General features: G+C 34.4%; 1 protein-coding gene across 3 annotated transcripts in view; it reads left to right on the top strand.

Annotated features, from left to right (window-relative positions):
• The window catches only part of Wapl (WAPL cohesin release factor), an 80305-nt gene that overhangs the window by 39417 nt on the left and 20437 nt on the right, over window positions 1-20451 (top strand). For 2 of the 3 annotated variants that reach the window (XM_015500071.2, XM_015500070.2), the window contains exons 5-9: window positions 12697-12792; window positions 14062-14214; window positions 14489-14625; window positions 15579-15690; window positions 18375-18602. In XM_015500071.2, coding sequence (XP_015355557.1) covers window positions 12697-12792; window positions 14062-14214; window positions 14489-14625; window positions 15579-15690; window positions 18375-18602 — 726 coding nt within the window. The remainder of the gene's footprint in view (window positions 1-12696; window positions 12793-14061; window positions 14215-14488; window positions 14626-15578; window positions 15691-18374; window positions 18603-20451) is intronic. The other variant, XM_015500072.2, reaches the window with a different exon arrangement.

The following is a 20451-nucleotide window of genomic DNA, read 5'->3' as shown; positions in this document are numbered from 1 at the left end:
CCCCGCCCCCCGCCATGAATTTGGGAGTTGAACCTGGGGCCTTGTGCATGCTGGTCAAGCTCTGCTACTGAGTTACATTCCAGCCTTGGCTACAGTTATTCCTAGTTGGCCCTCTGTTGTAAGGTAGATCTTTTCTTCCCCTCCATGTATGTGAATATTCATTCATTCACCATACATCAGTATAAATTTGGATCTCTGCTTTATTCGGTTGTTTGTTACTGTTGTTTGTTTAAACAGTATCTTATTTTTCTAAATTTGGTCAGAACTTGTTTCTTTCTGCTGGTGTTTGACATGTGCAATTATTTTACATTTCTTTACTGATACCCTAAGATTTTTCATCCTGTACTTCCCCAGTTCTGGAATCAGCCATTTCTCCCAGGTTTCTTGTTTCTATTTATAGTGGAGAATGGTATTTCTAGTCACTAGGTACCATTATGACTTCTGCTTCTAGGTCCTTTTTGAGTATACGAAGCTAGAAAACATGTAAAAACATGTATAAACTGTCTTTATCACATGCGCAAACACATACTTATTTTTTAGACATTCTCTGTATATTTAGAACCATGAGTTCACATTGATACTTCCAGTTCTGGTCCAACACTGTTTTATTCTAGCTTTCTCAATTTCTGTATTTTATTTCCCTTTTCTAACAGTGAGACATCTGCCTTTCATTGTCTTCAACATGATTACTTACTTGTTCAATCCTCATGTGTAACCAGTTTCTTGACCATACAGGTCATCTCACATTAGTACCATTGACAAAGCCTATCGAAGAGTTCAACTTTCATTCTTCCCACCTCCGCATGTTAGAAAATACTAACTTAAGCATGCCATCTGTCAGAATTTTCTCTTAACACCTTACCTAAAATGTAGAGAAGGCTCTTTGATAGGCTTGAGAGCTAGTTGGGAGAATAGGTGTGGCAGAAAGAAGATGAGGAGGGCAAGGAAAACTTTTAAGAACAGTGTTGAAATTATGACTCAGAAATGTTGTCATTTGTTAGGGAAAATAGAGACTTTAAAGGATTGGGTTGGAGCATATCTGAATTCAAGTACCTATGGTTTCTAATTAAAGTTTTAGTGATCATTTGTCAGTTTCACCGTTTTTGCTTCTGATTTCTGTTTTTCTCTATCATTATTTGCATCTGTTATATGGGCTGATAAACGTAAGATCATTTCTTATGCCCTCCTTGCTCATGATTTTATTTCTACCTTTCCATTCAGCTGCTGCCTTTTCTTGCCTACTTTTAAGGCGTTGTTTGTACAGTCAGTTTAACCTTCAGTTCTTGGAGGCTTATGTTTTACCTGGGATGTTGGCCATCTTGTTTTGCAGTTAAGGCTGCTGCTATGCTAGATCATTGAGGAAATATTAACATAAATTCAACTTTAGTTTCAGGTCTCAAGTATTGTGCTTTTACTTCATCATTTCCCTGTTGTTTAATGCTGAGCCCATCTGGTCCTGTCTTTTGTCTGACTCTCGAAGGAACATTCTAAACTTAAATTTTTTCTTTCCTTCTGTCATTCAGTATGACACTGGATAGTAAGCTTTTGAGCAATTGAATTAAAATTTATTTGTTGATATAAATCATGATTGCATATTCAGTTCTATTAGAACATTTTAATTGCGTAAAGCTGCAATTTTAAAGTTTAATATAGCTTTGTAGTTCTGTGAATTCATTTTCATTTTATAAAGTGAATTTATGTAGGTTGCCAATTTAAAACAATGTTACAACATGAAGAAGTTTAAGGGACAAATCCTCCCACGTCTTACCCAAGAACAAATGTTCTTTCCATACAATATCTTCGTTAGCAGGTAGAATTCACTCTCTCTGAAACACCTTATTTTTCTTTCCGATTTCTCCAGTGTTAGTTTTGCTCTGTTTGGGTATTCCCCTAACATCTTGGGACCCAGTCAACAAGATAGTAGTATGAGATCCGTTATATTCCCAAGGACTAGAAACCTGAGACATTACTGAATATGCAGCCTGAAAAAAGACTGCATCATTGGTTTAGTGATATTAACCAAAGTATAAAGGTTAAAAGCCACTGTTATCCATTTATAGCTCCTAGGTTGATGATGCAAAGATTATTGAAGGTAAGTGGGTTCTGGCTGAGCCTAGGTATGAAAAAGAGTCAGTTTTAATTATTTATTTGTTTATATGTGGTGCTAAGAATCGAACTCAGTGCCTCACATGTGCTAGGCAAGAGCTCTACCAATGAACCACAACCACAGCCCTTAATTAGGTTTCGTCATTTTATGCAGTATATTCTGCATTACTTTCAGGGATATACAAAAAGGAATAAGAAGAGAATATTTTCTCTATACTATCTAATTCTTGTGTGTTTAATTTGAAAAGATTTCAACAAGGAATAAAAAGTGCTATTTGTCTTTGAATTTTCTTTAGGTACCCCTAAAGTTTGAAAGTTCAAAACACTTCACTGTAAATTCATTATCAGAAAATGAGCCTTGAAATGAAAACTGTAGCCATAAGTCAATTAGGTCATACATTAACAGATTGAGAGGAGTACACGTACTCATGCATATTCCATGCGTTAGGGTGTTCATAGTTTGTAGCTTCATGTATTTTTCCATCTTGTAATATATTTTAGAGGTCATTTAGAATTCAGACATCTGAAAAACAATTTACTGAATTTGGTTTCTTGTTACTGACTTCCTGCTAATGTGACCATTCATTGACGTAATAGCTTGAATCCTTTCTTCAAAATCTGAAACTTTTTTGTGCTGACATACCACAGTGGAAATTTTTACACTATGAAGCTTTTTTTTTTTCTTCCATGAAATTATTGTTTAAAATCACCTTCAAGCTATGTGTATAAGATGTATATGAAACGTAAATGAATTTCATGTTTAAGGCTTGAATTTTTCCCCCAAGATCTTTCATTATTTATGCAGATATTTAAAAGTCTGATGCACTTCTGATCCCAAGCATTTTGAATAAAGGATACTCAACCTATATAATGATAGTAGTAAATACTATTCATAATACTGGGAATTTTTATATATTTTATATATATTTACTTTTTAGTTGTAGTTGCACACAATACCTTTATTTTTATTTATTTATTTTTGTGTGGTGCTGAGGATCGAACCCAGGGCCCCCGCACATGCTAGGAGAGCGCTCTACCGCTGAGACACAACCCCAGCCCAATACTGGAAATTTTTTGAAGATGGTGACCATAGATTTTTACCATTAAATTCCAAGAGTCTGAGTCAGAATGTTTGTAAATGTTGATTTCTGGGGATCTTGAAATATCTTTCACCAGAAAGTCTTTGTTTAGTATTTAATATTTGCTTTTCTTACTATTTAAAAATTTGTCACCCCATTAAATTTGGAAAAATTTCACTCAGCTTTTCTTTTAATATTTTTCTTGCCTCTCTGATGCCCTTTGGAGATTCTGATTACACATATCCCGATTTGAGTGTCTTAAAGTCAGCAGGGAAAATGTATCATCTGACAGTGTGGTTTATTAACTTATTACAATAAAAGATTATGCACAACAGAGGAAATGTGAGGCATCTTACTGTGGTAGTTTTTACAAGATTTTGAAAGAACTTAGAGTTTATGTGAAATTTGAATTAACAGTATTTAATACTTATAGCAGAGAAGTGCTGTGTTTAAATTTGATGTATGTAGATGTAAGATCTGGGATACAGACTGCACTGTGGGTCCTATTTTCTTGGAAACTATGAAGTTAATATAATTGTGGAATATTCTGTCAGTAAATCTTATTTAAAGCTCCAGGTCTGGGTCTTAAATCAAGATTCTATCCATATCAAGTGACTTATATCCTCCAGGCTAGTGTGTGAGGTATTTTATTCTCACTGATATGATTTCAAACAGCAGCATTTCTTTTATCTTTTTTACAAAAAAACAAATGTGTTCATTTAATATGTATCACAAGAGATAGTTAAAACAAAACAAAACAAAAATCCCCACAGTTCAAAATACAGAGTCCTGCATAGAAATCAAGGAAAGAGGTACTTGGCCAGAGATCTGCTTTGAGTAGGTTTCTTGCAGATATTTAAGAGCTACAAGGTGTGTTTTTTGTTTGTTTGTTTGTTTTGGTTTGGTTTTTGGTTTTTAATGTTGGTAGCATGTGTGAATACATATTCAAAGAGCTGCCAATGTTGGGTTCTGTTAAGAAGCTCTAGATAAAGAACAAGAGGGTTCTGATATCAGGCAGTTGGTACCTTGGGTGTCCATGTTGGGGTTGTAACAGGGTGTGAGAAACTTGACTATGGGTCCAATGAGGAATTGTAGAGAGAGCTTAATCTTGGGTCTTTGTATATTTCTGTTAACTGTTCCATGGTTGGTCCCTGCCCATTTGAGAAATTTCTCTGATTAGGGAAGGCAGATAGTCCTTTGTCAGTGGATATCATGAGAGTCATTAGCTCCTGCAGTAGCCCCTTGCTCACACAACCCTGGGTGACATTCCCACTGGGATCAGCTTTTTTTAGGGGGTACTTGGGATTGAACTCAGAGGCACTTAATCACTGAGCCACATCCCAGCCCTTTTTTTGTGTGTTTTATTTAGAGACAGGGTTTCACTGAGTTGCTGAGGCTGGCTTTGAACTCGTGATCCTTCTGCCTCAGCCACCTGAACTGCTGGAATTACAGGTATACGCCACCACAGCTGGCGGGGGTTAGCTTTTTCATGGACAATGGCTAGGTCATGGTTTTAGGGTGCCATATTTTATGGTCAGTGCTGGCAGAAAGATAGAATCTGGAGGAGCATGAATGAAACTTCAGAGTTTTCTGATAGTCTGATTTTAGTGAACAAAGTTTCACTAGAAGAAAGCAGTCTCTTAAAAGAAAGGTTTCCTTATGGCATTTTATAATTGTGTGAGGTCCTTGGGAGCATTATTTCCTGTTAACTTTCCAGCTGGCTTTTTCTCTCTCTTTTTTTTTTTTTTTGTGGTGCTGAGGATTGAACCCAGGGCCTTGTGTATTCGAGGCAAGCACTCTACTAACTGAGCTATATGCCCAGCCCTACAGCAGGCTTTACAGCTGGCTTTTATCTGTCATTTTAACCAGATTTTTACAGTCAGTGAATTTTCACTTACTCATATGTTTATTGGGCCAGATGAATGTCCCAATGCATTCTGATATTCTACCTTTTTTCCCCTTTAAATTTTATTTTGGGTAATTCCTTTTTTATCTCTTTTCTTCCTTCCTCTTCTCTCTCTGGAAAACTTGAAAAATTAAATAATGTAAAATACAAACACCTTTTATCCTGATTATCCTGTTTACATTTTTTTTCACTTTGATGAAGCATGAGGATATACTTCATCCCTCCCCAGCGCCCAAATGCATATACCTACATATTTTTTCTTGGATATACAGGTAAAGTCTATATATTGTAGTCCTTTATTCCTCAATAGTTTGTATTTCCTAATCAGTTACATATTCACATCACACTGTTATCAACTTTAGTGAATATAATATTGTTTTACATTATTTCCCTAATCTGTTTTGTTATTTGACACAGTAATGTCCTTTATGCTAGCGTTTTCACTTTTTTATTACATGATCTAGTTAGGGGGAGATATTGAATTTCGTGATTATATGTCATTAGTCTCCTTTTATCTAGATCGTTTCCACAGTCGTTTTATTTGGGTTTGTTCTGATATTTTCTTCTTCTCTTACTATTATTATTATTATTGGGTACCAGCAGTGGAACCCAGGGATGCTTAATCACTGAGCCATGTACCCTGCCCTTTTTGTTTTTTATTTTGAGACAGGGTCTCGCCAAATTATTGAGGCTGGCTTTAAACTTATAATCCTGTCAGCTTTCAGAATCACTGGGATTATGGTGTGCTCCACCACGCCCAGCCAGTTGAATATATTTTCCTGATTAATTCAGATTGTGTATTCCAAACTGTGGTGTATGAGGTAGATGCCTTTTTTGTGTCCTTATCAAGACACCACTCTCAGGGATATTGGGCATTGTCCATTTCTCCACTGTATAATCACTATTTTTTTTTTCACTTGTAACTAAAAAGCAATCTGTATAAAGAATACTTATAAGTGCCCTGTTCTTTATTAGAGTATGTGCTTATTTGGTATGTGTACAGTTGTTGATCCTTTCCTGTTCCAATGCTTACTACATTGGTTGTAAAATGATAGTTATCCAAATCATGTACTCCCTTCACATTCCAAAGTCCTTTGAAGTTCTGTAAGCATGAGGATACACTATTTATCTGTTTCTTTTGTCAGTATGAGCTCATTTTTTTCCTCCTGATTTGATTGAGATTAAACTAGACAAAAAGTGTATATGTGTGTAGTATTATCTGTATTTGTATGTAGTATACATACAAATGTAGTATACAATGTGTGTTTTGATGTAAATATACATTACCAGCATCAAGGTGATTAACATATCCATCATTTCACATAGTTGCCATTTTATGTGGACGTGTATTCTTGGTTAAGATGCTTAAGATCTCATAGCAAATTTTTTTTTTGTCCTGGGGATTGAACTCGGGCACTCGACCACTGAGCCACATCCCCAGCCCTATTTTGTAGTCTGTTTAGAGTCAGGGTCTCACTGAGTTGCTTAGCACCTCACTTTTGCTGAGGCTGGCTTTGAACTTGTGATCCTCCTGCCTCAGCCTCCCGAAAGGCTGGGATTACAAGCGTAAGCCACAACATCTGGCCTTTTAGCAAATTTCTATGCTTATTAACTGTAGTCATCATACTTAGACATCTAGAACTGGATCAGCTGAAAGTTTCTACCCTTGTACCAAAGTCCCATTCCCTAGCCACTGGCAAACACCTTTCTACTCTGTTTCTGTGAATTTTACTTCTTTAATGAATCCCTCTTTTTCCTGAATAGCTCATAATTTATACAGTATTTATTTTGGAGCTAAATTTACCCTGATTGGCCTGGGGGAGCCTTTTTAAGTCCCTGTCATTCCTTGCTTTCTGGCATAACATGATATTCCATATTTATTCTGTACCTGCTCAACTCCTGGAATCGGGCCTATTTTCTGATGGGTACTTATTCCTTCTAGTTGGAGATGAATGGTATTACAGATGAAGATTATGGTGGTATGGCAGTGGGAGTGCTTGTTGCTTCTTGGCCTTTTTAGCAAACCGAGATAAAGAACATGCATGCATATGCATATACATTTACATACATATAAATATACACATATGCATGTAGTAGATTGATGCATATGTACATGTCTATTCTAGAAGTAATGACTTCACACAGATACCTACAATGTCATCCCATCTTCAAAAGATTCTTTGTTTCCTTCTCTCTTCTTCGTGGTGGGCAACAGGAGCACATTGAGTTTTTTTCCTTCTATTCTTATTGATCTAATTTATTTTGGGTTGAATATATAGAGATTAACACAGTTCCAAAAGTCAGAACTATACAAAAAGCTGAGTTCAGTGAAGAGTGACTTCATCCAAGATCTGTTCCAGCCTATTATCCACCCCTTGGAGGGAATGGACTTTATTGTTTTCCACTCTTCCGTTTCATTTTTTTTTATATACTAATAGCCAGATGTCTCTTATTTCCCTTCTTTCCCTTTAGCTGTAAATTCTTCACACAGTCTTCTGTATTACATTTTACAGAGTGTAGTTACTAAAATAGACATAGTAGGTTTTATTTAGGGATTTTTGTAGTTTTCCCTTAAGTAATTTAATGCTTTGAATATCTTTTTCCCTTAGTTTAGGATAATTTGAGATTATAGAGCTGAAAAATAATCTTTGTAACACTTTCTTCTTCATTATTCTACTGCTTTTGCCACCCATCTTGAAAATTTTCTAAAGGGAAAAAAAAGCTCCAGATTGATTTTTTTTTCCCCCCTTTCCTTCCCCATTTTTGAATTGGCACTAAAACATCGTATACACACACAGTTATACATTTCAGCACTGTATAGTTTTTTAGTTGTACTTCATGCTGGTTGAATTACTAATGAGAGTGCATTGCTGTTTTCATGAAATCTTTTGTCCTCACTTAGTACATAGTCTTGTTCTGTTTTTTGTTTTTTTTTTTTTTTTTAATTAATATGACTTAAAAACAGCCAAATTTTTTCCCCTTTAGGATCCAGTTCAATTGAGAATAGCATAATATTGTCATTTCTCCTTAGGTTTTCAGAAAGGAACTCTTCTTTCTTCTGGTTTATGATTGTAATTCAACAAGCCAATCTGTTTATCACTATTTTGACTGTCTTGGTACTACTGTAAGAACCAGTTTTTATCCATTGTTTTCATAGAAACAGATTATCTCCTATAGATAAGTGCCACCTTAGCTAGATTTTAATGGAGGATTACATTTGAAATTCATCTTTTTTTTGTTGTGCCCCTGGACAACTGAACAATAGAGGATATAGGATGTTTAAGATAACTAGTACTTGAAATGTGCTAAAATGTTTGAAATCTTTAGAATGTTAAAGAGTATTTAAAAGGGTTTTTTTTGTTGTTGTTGTTATTCCCGATGTTGTCATTAGCTTGCAGAGCAAACAAGTCACAAATTCTTGTAACAAAAAGAAAGGTCAAGGAATCTGGATTATCTATTTATCTGCTTTTTAAACCAAAATAAAATCAATAAGATTAAAGACAAATATACCTGTTATGTACTCAGAATGACCCAGTTAAAGCTTAGCTAGATTTTTGAGGAATGGAACCCAGGGGTTCTTAAGCACTGAGCCACATCTCTAGCTCTCTTTTTAAAAAATTATTTTTAGACAAGGTCTTGTGAAGTTCTTCAGGTTGGCTTTGAACTTGTGATCCTCTTGCCACAGTCTCCAGAGTTTATGGGACTATAGGAGTATGCTACCTTAGCTAGATTTAAAATGGTAGTCACCAGAGGTGATCCAGGGAGGTTCTGGAGAATGAGACCTTGGGTTTTATTTCAAGGTCTTATGAAGTTATAGGTCTTATTATGGGGGAGGGGAACCGCTGTGGATACATCTATCTAAAAATTAAATAACATCTAGATATTACATCAAGTAGAAATGAAATCAACTTAGGACAGAAGTAAAGAAAGAATTTCTAGATGTGTCAGGTATAAGACACAAGTAGAAATTAATTTAGAAAAGCAAGAAGTACACATTCACAGGAGAAAGCAGATTGAGAATGAAGCATACCTTTTGGAGTCTCGGGCTTGTTTTAAGGGAAACTGAGAGTGGGTGTGAAAAGATGTGGGAATATCATCAGTCTGGTGGTAGTGAGAGGGCTTATGGTGGTCTGACTGTTCCTCAGGACCCTTAAGTTGATTTTTTTCTCCATTATCTGATAATAGATGACATTGAGAAAGTATCCTATATTGTAGGTTTTGCTCATCTATTCTAAAAATACATATTATTAGGGGGCTAATTAACAGTGCACAGGCCATTTTTCTTACATGGCTGAATTTCCAGTTACTTAAGATTGTGAGTAAAGATTTTTAGATTTCGGGAAATTTTGGAAATGACAGGCCTGAGGAAAAAGTGGCTTAGGGAACAGTAGGCCTAGGAGGCATACATCTTTGTGTGAAGATTCAAGGAACTTTTTAGCAAGGTTTTCAGATTAAAATTACATTCTCCTTGTTCTTCTTTGTGTTTCCTATTTACCTTTTATTCTTCTATTTCAATATAGATGATTTTGATTTTCCATGAAATTTAATTGCTGTTTGGTATTTTCAAATACTTTTGAAATAAATGAAAACTTCACTTTGAATGAAGTTAGAATGTGACATCAGTGTTGTATAGCTTACATAGTTCACTTAGGAGAACGTAGAATTCTTGTGTCATTTTATTTACTTATGTATTTTTGTTGTGGGGATTGAACCTAGCAGCACTTTACCACTGAGCTGTATCTCCAACCCACCCCCCTCCCCCTTTTATTTTCTATTTTGAGAGGAGTCTCTTTAAATGCCAAGGTTAGTCATGAACTGTTCATCCTCCTGACTCAACCTGAGACACAAGGATTGAAGGTGTGTGCCACCATTTCCAGCCCTTGTATCATTTTATAATCAAGTGAGGAGCTTAGAGTGAGTGATTGTGCCTTCTTTTTCTCCTTTCCTGTTTTTAACTCTTCTCCCCCTTGTGTGTGCACCTGCTCTACATATCGGATGTTATTTAATTTTTAGGTAGATCTTCATTAGCTCTCCTCCTCCATAATAAGCCCTGTAACTTTGTAGACTTTAAAGTGGAACTGAAGGAAAAGTTCTAAGTGAATCTGTTTTTCTTAGAATTACTCATTAACATTAAAATGGCAAAATATCACCAAAAACTTTTTAAATATAATAGTTTTTATCAAATTGATTGTTGAACAGAGTAAACAAAAAATCAATTTAATATGACCTTTTAATATATATGATATTCAGTTTTTCTGCATGCTGTTGTGCCTCAGGGGCTTTTGAGATGACTAAAATAGTGTTCCACCAGTCTGCTGTTCTTTGTAATAACATTTGTTAATAGTGTTTTTATGTCAGGTTTCCCATTTGTTGATCCCAGTCCCTGTGAGGTGGATAGACCACTTCTTAGTTTTCTTATGTGTCACACTGCATGGTGCAACATAACAATTAACAGTGATATTTAATACTTAACATGGCATCTATTGTTTAGTGTACTCTTCTTGTTTTTTAATTTAGAACCATGAGCTGCTGTGCTAATTTTGTTATATGTGGAACTAGACAACCTTTTTATTAACTAAAAGATCATTATCTAGAGTCAATACTTTCTAGAAGGAAAGAAAATTATTTAGTTTTGAGACACCTGTTCTTTTTTCTTTTTGTGGTGGTGAGAGTGTGTGCTAGGGATAGAAGCCAGGGCCTTGCACATGCTAAGCAAGCATTCTGTCACTGAGTTACAACCTCAGCGTATGATACCTATTCTTAACAAAAGCCTGAGCTTTGACTGGACTGGGGGTATTAGAATTTGCTCAAATCAAGGATCTAATATAGGTGATGTTTAAGAGGAGTATAAAAAGTAATAAAGAGCTAGGTTTTTAAATCTTTTGTCTATATCTGTGCCTTTGTGCATTGGAAGACCTGATCAAGTCATTGTATGAGTGCTTAAATTTTTTAGACTACTAATGAATCACCAGTTTATGTAAACTTGGTATATATGAATAATAAGAATGAAGATTTTTCATCAGTCTTGAAGTATTCTTTCCCTTTTTTCTTTTATTTTTTATGTATAGTACTTAAAATATGAACAGAAAATCTGTAAAATCAAATTTATTTCAAATTTAAAAGAGATAATTTCACTTTCGTAAAGGACAGAAAAGATGAGTTGTTACTTTTTTTGCTGGTTCTTTTTATTTATAATGAAAATAGAATCCATTATTATATAATTACACAAACATGTAATATCTTAATTCTAATTGGGACCCCATTCTTGTGGGTGTACATGATGGTAGGATTCACTTAAGTATTTTCATATATGTACATAGGAAAATTTATATTATGTTCATTCTACTGTCTTTCCTATTTCTGTCCCCTCTCCCTTTTCATTCCCCTTTGTCTAATCTACTGAACTACTCCCCATGGGGGGGAGGGGGTTTCAACCTTTGGTTTGGGGGATTGGCTTAATTTCACTTAGCACAATAATCTCCAGATCCATCCATTTACTTGCAAATGCCATAAAGTCATTCTTTATGGCTGAGTAATATTCCATTTTACATATATATATATCACAATTGCTTTATCTTTTCATCTGTTGAAGGGCACCTAGGTTGGCTCCATAGCTTAGTTGTTGTGATTTGTGCTGCTGTAAACATTGATGTGGCTGCATCACTGTAGTATGCTGATTTTAAATCCTTTGGATGTATGCTGAGGACTTTTTTTGTTGTCGGTCTTTGTTTAATCAGTTTTCTTTTGAAAGGTTTTTTTTTTTCCTTTTATGCAGATTTAATCCTATGGATTGCTTTTTATAGATTTAGTTATTCTTTTTTTTTTTTTTTTTAATATATTTTATTTACATTTTTTAGTTCTCGGCAGACACAACATATTTGTTTGTATGTGGTGCTGAGGATCGAACCCGGGCCGCACGCCTGCCAGGGGAGCGCGCTACCCTTGAGCCATATCCCCAGCCCCTAGATTTAGTTATTCTTAATTCTTGAAATTTAGAGTTTCAAAACAGTTTTTTTTTTATAAGCTTTAATAAATTGATTTGACAACAGAGTAACCTGAATTAATGCAAGGCAATTCACATCTTTATCTGATTTTAGTGTGAACACTTAAAACATTTTGCTGCAGAATTCATGAATATTATTACATGGTACTCCTTTAAACCTCCACTGTTTCTTGTAAGGTATATGTCCCATATTTTACCTTTATGAAATTTGAAAACTTCAAATGATGTACACAGCTGGGCTCAATCATTTCATGGAAATGGGTATGGACCTGTATTGCCTGTAATAAGCTGCTTGGTTCTTATTTTTGGAAGATTGAACATATAGTGTGAGGAATAAAATTTGCCAGATATTTAACTAAATATTATTGAATTAAGTTAATACAAGCATGGCAAGAGGTTCACACTCAAGTGCCACCTTTTGGGTATATTTGCACAGCGCACCAGCTGCCCAGTTTTATGACCAAATACCACAGTGAGTATGTCTGCCATACAAATGGGAGCCTGATAGCAATAGCACTCATCTTTCCTCCTCTGGGATATATGTTTATTCATAAGGATGCAAAGTAAAATGGAGGCAGTTAATCTCTTTCTTATTTCTCTAGTCACCTACAAAAGCTGTATACAATGCTAGACATTGGAACCATCCAGACTCAGAAGAACTACCTGGGCCACCAGCAGTAAAACCTCAGAGTGTCACAGTAAGTGTACCAAAGTTTTTTATTTTGTGTTCTTTAATATTAAAGTTGTACATTCCTATCTTAAGCAGTTACTGTCTTATATTCATAATGTGTAAGTCTTTGACTTTTCTATTTATCAGTGTATTTTGGTCTCCCTCACTGAAATTTAGTAGCTTCAATTTAAATAATTGAGAAAAGTGAGGATTGTGGGTAGAGTAGTAGAATACTTATGCCTTATAGGTCATAAATGAAAGCCTTAAAAGATAAGGATCTTTTTACTTATGACCCACATTTTAAAAAATTTATAGGAATTAGTATTTAGGAACATATTTTCCTTATTTGAAATTTGTATTGACTACTAACAGCTATTCTGTCAATTATATTCTACGTGGATATCAAAGTGGCTTTCTCTTCTTAATTTACTTTTCAGAGGGGAAACCCTTCTGTACTCCATCTAGCATTTCTTTTCAATTCAAAAACTGAATTGAAGAAAGATTATTATTGAAACGTTTGCTTCAGAATATCAGACATTGAAACTACCAGGTTAACAACTAAGGTTTTAGTCATCTAAAGCTATTGTCAAGGAATGACTTCTTTATAAAAAACAACAACAATATTGAGGATAAAGAATATTTTTTGGGGGGAGTTGTTTGTTTGTTTTTTGATGCTGAGGAGTGAACCTAGGGCCTTGTGTATGGTAGGGAAACACTCGACCACTGAGCCTTATCCCCAGTTTAAGGAATAGCGATATTTCTAAAACTCATTGCATACTTTTCCTTTCTTAAGTTGATTATATCAAAATTCCTTTTGATAGTATAAACTCATCATTATGTGTACTAATAATTATCTACCATGTTGATGTATGCTATGTTATTGATAGCTGTTTATTTCTACTCTAAACTACTTCAGCTTCCTATATTTCCAGGATTCTTTGGTCTGTTTTGTTTTTTCCATCCCATCCCTAGCTGCTTATCAATGCTATTTATGCATGCAATTGTGGTTCTTAATTCTTTGAATGGTCCTGGAGACAAATAACAAGTTATATTTAAAGGTTAAAAGATTTAAAAGACCAGAAGCAATTTCTGAGTGGTTCTTTTGTGTGTAAATCAAGTCTTACCTAGTAGTGCATGGAATTTAAAGTATCTCTTAGGACCTTTTAGAAGCCTCCCTTCCTCCCCCTTTTTAAAAAACTCTTATTTTTTAAAAAGTGAATTTGTCAGATAGACAAGATGTTACTTTTTAAAAATATATTTACTTAGACCAACTAATTGAATACAACTTTATTAATAGGTGAGGCTGTCTTCAAAGGAACCAAATCAAAAAGATGATGGAGTTTTTAAGGCTCCTGCACCACCACTCAAAGTGATAAAAACTGTGACAATACCTACTCAGCCCTACCAAGATATAGTTACTGCACTGAAATGCAGAAAAGAAGACAAAGAAGTAAGCAGCCAAATACAGTTTTACTGCACGTGGATAGATTTTTGTATGTAACATTTAGCATTTTAATGTCTTGAACAAATATCAGTACCCTGATAGCAGCAGTTTGAACCACAAAATTATCTTGTCCTACAACACCAGTGTTTTAAAAAATATTTTTTGTTGCCATCTAACAAACTGATGTATATACTTTGATATGAAATACAGTGGACCTGTAGATGCAAGTATGCTAGTTCTTAGTTACAAAAGAGGTGGACTTATTTTTTTTTCTTGGCAGTTATATACTGTTGTTCAGCACGTGAAGCACTTCAATGATGTGGTGGAATTTGGTGAAAATCAAGAATTCACTGATGATATTGAGTACTTGTTAAGTGGCTTAAAGAGCACTCAGCCTCTAAACACACGTTGCCTTAGGTAAGATCTTATAACTATGTGCATGTTATATTTTACTAAATTTTTTCCCCTGGGTATTGCCAGAAAAAGCCAGACATTTTTTCATTGTGTATAGCCAACAATGTATTAAAATGTGATCAGTTTCTTATAAAGAATCTGGTTATATATAATATAGAGAAAACTGGGTGATCAGTCTTTTTTTTTTTTTTTTAATTTATTTTTTAGTTTTGGGTGGACACAATATCTTATTTTTATGTGGTGCTGAGGATCTAACCCAGTGCCTCATGCATGCCAGGTGAGCGCACTACCTCTTGAGCCGCATCCCCAGCCCCAGTGATCAGTCTTTTTAGCATAGTATAAGTGTAATTTCTAGATGCTTAAAAAAATAGTGTACGAAAGTTTTTTTTTTCCTGCCATCTCAGTTTCAAGCATCAAGTAATGAATTAGGTGAGAACTTAAGTATCCTGTGATATGAATCATCTTTTGCATAGTATAATTGATCAAATGTCATGGTTTGGTTGAATTATCTGGTCAGTTGGAGTATATCCAATCAAGTGTAATTATTTATAGTTTTCATATCAGAAGCTTTATGAAATGTAGCTGGGTCTTCATGCTTTTTATGATAGTAGTAATGTAAGGAATAAAGACAGTCATTGTTTTAAAAATAACTATACCCAATCACATACTAAGCATCAGTATATTAATAATTTGACTTTGCCCATGGGTTTTAGGTTTTTTTTTGTTTTGTTTTGTTGGGGTTTTTTGGTGCTAGTCATTGAACCCAGGACCTGTAGCGTGCTAGGCAAATATTCTCACCACCTCCAACCTTGCTTATGGTTTTTATATTAGAATTCATATGGGCAAAACTTTGATTCTGATTCCTCCTTTTTTTTTTCTCCCTTGTTTTGACATTATGCAAACAAAAACTAATATAGCTCTTTTCACTTTTCTGAACATTGTCTATTTTCTTCTAGTGTTATTAGCTTGGCTACTAAATGTGCCATGCCCAGTTTTCGAATGCACCTGAGAGCACATGGAATGGTCGCCATGGTCTTTAAAACTTTGGATGATTCCCAGCACCATCAGGTATTTTAAGTTTCTGAGATTGGGAAACATTATTGAGAAATTTTGGTCTGTTGGACTATAAAAAATACCCTCACTGAATATTCTTATAAATATATCCTAATTATACTTAGGTTCATTTTATTTGCCGAACATGTAGAATTTAATGTTGTAACTTTTTGTTTAACATTTCACTTGATTATGTTCTTCCTCATGGCAGTATTTTTTTTTTCTTAATTTTATTTACTTATTTTTATGTGGTGCTGAAGATCAAACCTACGGCCTTGCGCATGCTAGATGCACGCTCTACTGCTGAGCCACAACTTCAGCCCAGTATTTTTTTTTTCTTTCTTCCTTTTTTTTTTTTTTAAGAGAGAGAGAATTTTAATATTTATTTTTTAGTTTTCAGCGGACACAACATCTTTGTTTGCATGTGGTGCTGAGGATCGAACCCGGGCCACACGCATGACAGGCGAGCGTGTTACCGCTTGAGCCACATCCCCAGCCCCCTATTTTTTTTCCTTGATTCATCAGTTTATGCTAAAATTTTACTTACTTATAATAGCTAATATTCCATACTGGTTATTTAATTCTGTAAGCATGATTTCCTCTACTAAGGACTACTGTGAAAAATCTTCTAATGTAGTTTGATATTAATAGTATGAATAAAAAAGTTCTGAAATAGAACCTAATTTTTAAACATTTTGTCCAGTGTTGAATCTGAAAGATAGCTGAATTGTTGAAGGGATTAAATTCTTCACTTTATTGTCTTTGATGCTTTTTCTTAATAGTAAAGCATAAGTACTAATATCAGTTTTAATGTTCAGAAATGGAACAGAATAATCTTCATTGCTAATCATTATCAATAGTGGTATTTTAAGATTGATTGCCTTATTATATTTTTTTTCAAGGACATTATGTCCCTACTACAGATTGGGTGACACAGTCTGAGTCTTCTGAGACCAAAAGTTATGTGCTTAACCTTGAGTAGGCATAAATAACTCTGTTACCAGTTTGTAGCACAGAAGATAAGAAGGGAGAAGAGATGAAAATTAAGAAGTAGTTTGCTTTGTTGTGTTTAAGAATGGACTCTGAGGGGCTGGAGTTGTAGCTCAGCGGTAGAGCACTTGCCTTGTACACTTGTACCACATATAAATAAGCAAATAAAATAAAGTACCCCATCAACAACTAAAAAAAAAAAGATTAAAAAAGAGAAGAAGAATGGACTCTGAAATGTTACTGTGTTTAGTCAGGATCAGTGGATTCCTTGAGGCCTTTACTTGGCATCTTAATTTTTGCAAATAATTTAATTGATTTAAACATTTCATCACTTGCATAATTAAATGTCTTAAGTTTCTCTACTTTGGGAGTTTCAAATTTTAATCTTTTTATTTTTATTTTTTGATTATTTTTTAGCCTGGAATATTAACTAGTTCAAAAAGTTTAAATCTTCAGATAGTAAATTTTGTTTCTATACATTGAAATAATAGAGAATATCTCAAATATCAGAATATCTCAAGTATAAGGCATTTTGTTACATAGTCATCCCTTGATATCTGTGGGAAATTGGTTCCAGGACCTCCACAGATACCAAAATCCTTAGGTCCGGTATATAAAATTGTGTGGTATTTGCATGTAACTTATGCACATCCTCCTTTATGCTTTAAATCATCTCTAGATTATTTAAAATACGTGATACAATGTAAATTCTACTATTTAGGGAACAATAACAAGGAAAAGGGGTCGTAGGTAGGTATTCAGTACACTTGGATTTTTTTTTTCCCCCTTCTGATATTTTTGGCTCCGTGGTTGGTTGAATTTGGATATAAATACCAAATGCTGACTGTATTGTATTTCTATACGTTATTCTAAAATATGTCATCTTGAATATTTGTAGATTGTGGCACCTACTGTAAATGTTTATTTCAGCATTGTAAGTTAATGTACATTGATGCAAACTGATCTGTGTGTGTTTTGCAGGGAAAAGGTATGCTAAGTTTTGGAAACATGATTATATACCAATTTTGAAGTAAAATTTTGACTGTCTATATAGAGAATAAAAAGATATATTGTAATAGGGTTTTACATATATGTGTATATGTCTAAAAAACTGTTATTAAACTTTTTATTTAGCAGAAAATGGCCAAAGAAATCTGTAATTCAACATATATTCTTTCAGTTTGGGAACATTTACATAGGGAACATCCATCAAGAGGAATATTTTAAAAAACAGTGTTTTCTAAATTTATTTACTTTATTTAATGCTTCCCTAGAATTTTAGGGATACCACTGAATCAGACATTTTCAAAGTTTCTAAAACAATGAACAATGAGTTTTAGGCTTACTAAACTTGTTTTTGGTCATACGGGGAATTAAACCCAGGGGTACTCTACCACTGAGCTTCATGATCCCCAACCCCTTTTTAATTACTTGTTAAGTTGAGGCTTAAAGTTGCAAGTTTTCCTGCTTCAGCCTCCCAAATAGCTGGCTTTGCAGGCTGGTGGCACCCTGGTACATTTTAATCTATCTATCTATTTGATTGAACCCAGGGCCTTGTGCATGCAAGGCAAATACTCTACCAATCGTGCTATATCCCCGGTCCACTTTTTAACTTTTAAATAAATGGCAATAACAGTCTTATTTCTTAAATGAGTTTGTTGGTAATTGTTTTTTTTTTTTTCTTATTTTTTTTTTTCCATCTGTTGAAGAATCTATCTCTCTGCACAGCTGCCCTCATGTACATATTAAGTAGAGATCGTTTAAACATGGATCTTGATAGAGCAAGCCTAGATCTAATGATTCGACTTTTGGAACTGGAACAAGATGCTTCATCAGCTAAGCTACTGAATGAAAAAGACATGAACAAAATTAAAGAAAAAATCCGAAGACTGTGTGAAACTGTACACAATAAGCATCTTGATCTAGAAAATATAACGGTGGGTTTTTTTCCTTTCTTTCATTATAAAGTAAGGATGACTTTGTGGCTTTGAACTAATAATTTAACCGTTCTAACCTTGATTTACAGCTTGCCAAATTTAAGCACTTCCTCTCTGAAATTTTGAAACTAGCTCATCTATGTGTAGGGTTTTTGTTTTTTGTTTTTGTTTCTTTGCCAATAAATACATTTTGTCTAATCCTTTTCTCATGTTTTCCCTTCATCTTTCATCCTTCCTCCTACTTTAGGTTATTAGCAGTTTGAATTTTTATTCTGAATTTCATGAATAAAATTTCAGAGGATTTACAAGAGCCATTTTTCAGTAGGAAGCAACTGTTTATTTCAGAGTGTCTCACTAAATGCTTTAAGGAACCTTGAAGAGCTCTGAAGTCTTATAAGGAAGATTGCTAAGTTCTTGCCTTTTTTTTTTTTTTTTTGATACTGGGAATTGAACCTAGGGATACGTTATGGCTGAACTACATTCCCAGCCCTTTTTATTTTTTGTTTTGAGGCAGGGTCTCAGTAAGGTTGCTGATGCTGACCTTGAACTTGGAATCCTCTTTGACTCAGCCTCCTGAGTCTCTGGGATTGCAGGCAGGCACTACCACAAGATTTGTTCATTATATAACCTGTCTTTCAAGTGTAAAACATTTTCACTTATTGCCTACTCAACTGAATACTGCACCATTTGACATTTAACTCTATTTAGTTAAGGTAGAATTGGTAATGGATTCTGGCAAAGGGGGTGGGGTAGGAGGAGAGCAAACTAACTTTAAGTGGTAATGTGCAAAACTAGCATACATTCAGTACTCTTCACATACTAGAATTGGAAAAATAGGTCTTGTGCTCCGATGGCACATCAATGATTCTTCCACATTATCATACTCTCTATATACTACCTTTAAAACTTATTTGTAATTTTTATTTATGCATAACATTTTTTACAACATCTACTAATTTTTTGAAGTTATCAGAGAGTAAATTTGTGCCTGTAATTTTTATTTGCTGCATGATTGAATGTGCTTTTATGTATTTGTTTGTTTATTCATGTTTTCTGTATTGTTCAACCTTAAGGCTCAGTTTAGGTATTCACTATTAACATGATGATAAACTTATTCAATGAATTTGTGCCATGTTTCATTGAGTTTATTCGGATGAAATATGAGTATAAAAATTGCCCTACTATGTATTAATTACTTGACTTGCAAGGTTAAACCAAAGCATCGTGGCTAATTTTAGGATACTTCTTTTATCCCCCCAGTGCCAGCTATTCTTTACTATTATGTTTGTCTTAAAATTGTATAGTAGATAAGTGGTTTTGCTCAAAAACTGTCCCCTACATATTAGTTTTGTTTGTTACATAAATTGCTTCAATTCTTCCTTGAAATATATCATTAATGACAAGCACGGTGACACTCGCCTATGATCCCAGTGACTTAGAAGCTGAGGTAGGAGGATTGCAAGTTTCAGGCCAGGCTCAGCAACTTAGTGAGTGAGACCCTGTCTCAAAATAAAAATTAGAGGGTGGGGGGTTGCTGGGGATGTAGCTCAGTGGTAAAGTAAGAAAGTTTTCTTTAATATTAAATTATATCCTTTTTTGCTAAAGAAAGAATGCCTCACTGGGCTTTAGTTTCACTCCTATGACTCATGAACTGACCAATTAAATTTGGTCATTAAATTATTCTTTGAGGTTATTAGGATGAGACCTGGGAACAAGTGAATCTGTTTTTGTGGTATTGGATTCTCGTTCTGCATTTGTCACCTTGAACAACAATTTTGTTTTTTTATAAAAACTAGATAATAAAGTATTCTAGATCCCTCTTCTAATTTTGTAATACTAAGATTTTCTC

Source organism: Marmota marmota, unplaced genomic scaffold, assembly GCF_001458135.2.
Source record: "Marmota marmota marmota unplaced genomic scaffold, marMar, whole genome shotgun sequence".
Classification (NCBI taxonomy): domain Eukaryota; kingdom Metazoa; phylum Chordata; class Mammalia; order Rodentia; family Sciuridae; genus Marmota; species Marmota marmota.
Note: the sequence above shows the minus strand (reverse complement) of the source record. Positions and strands in the feature narration are given on the sequence as shown.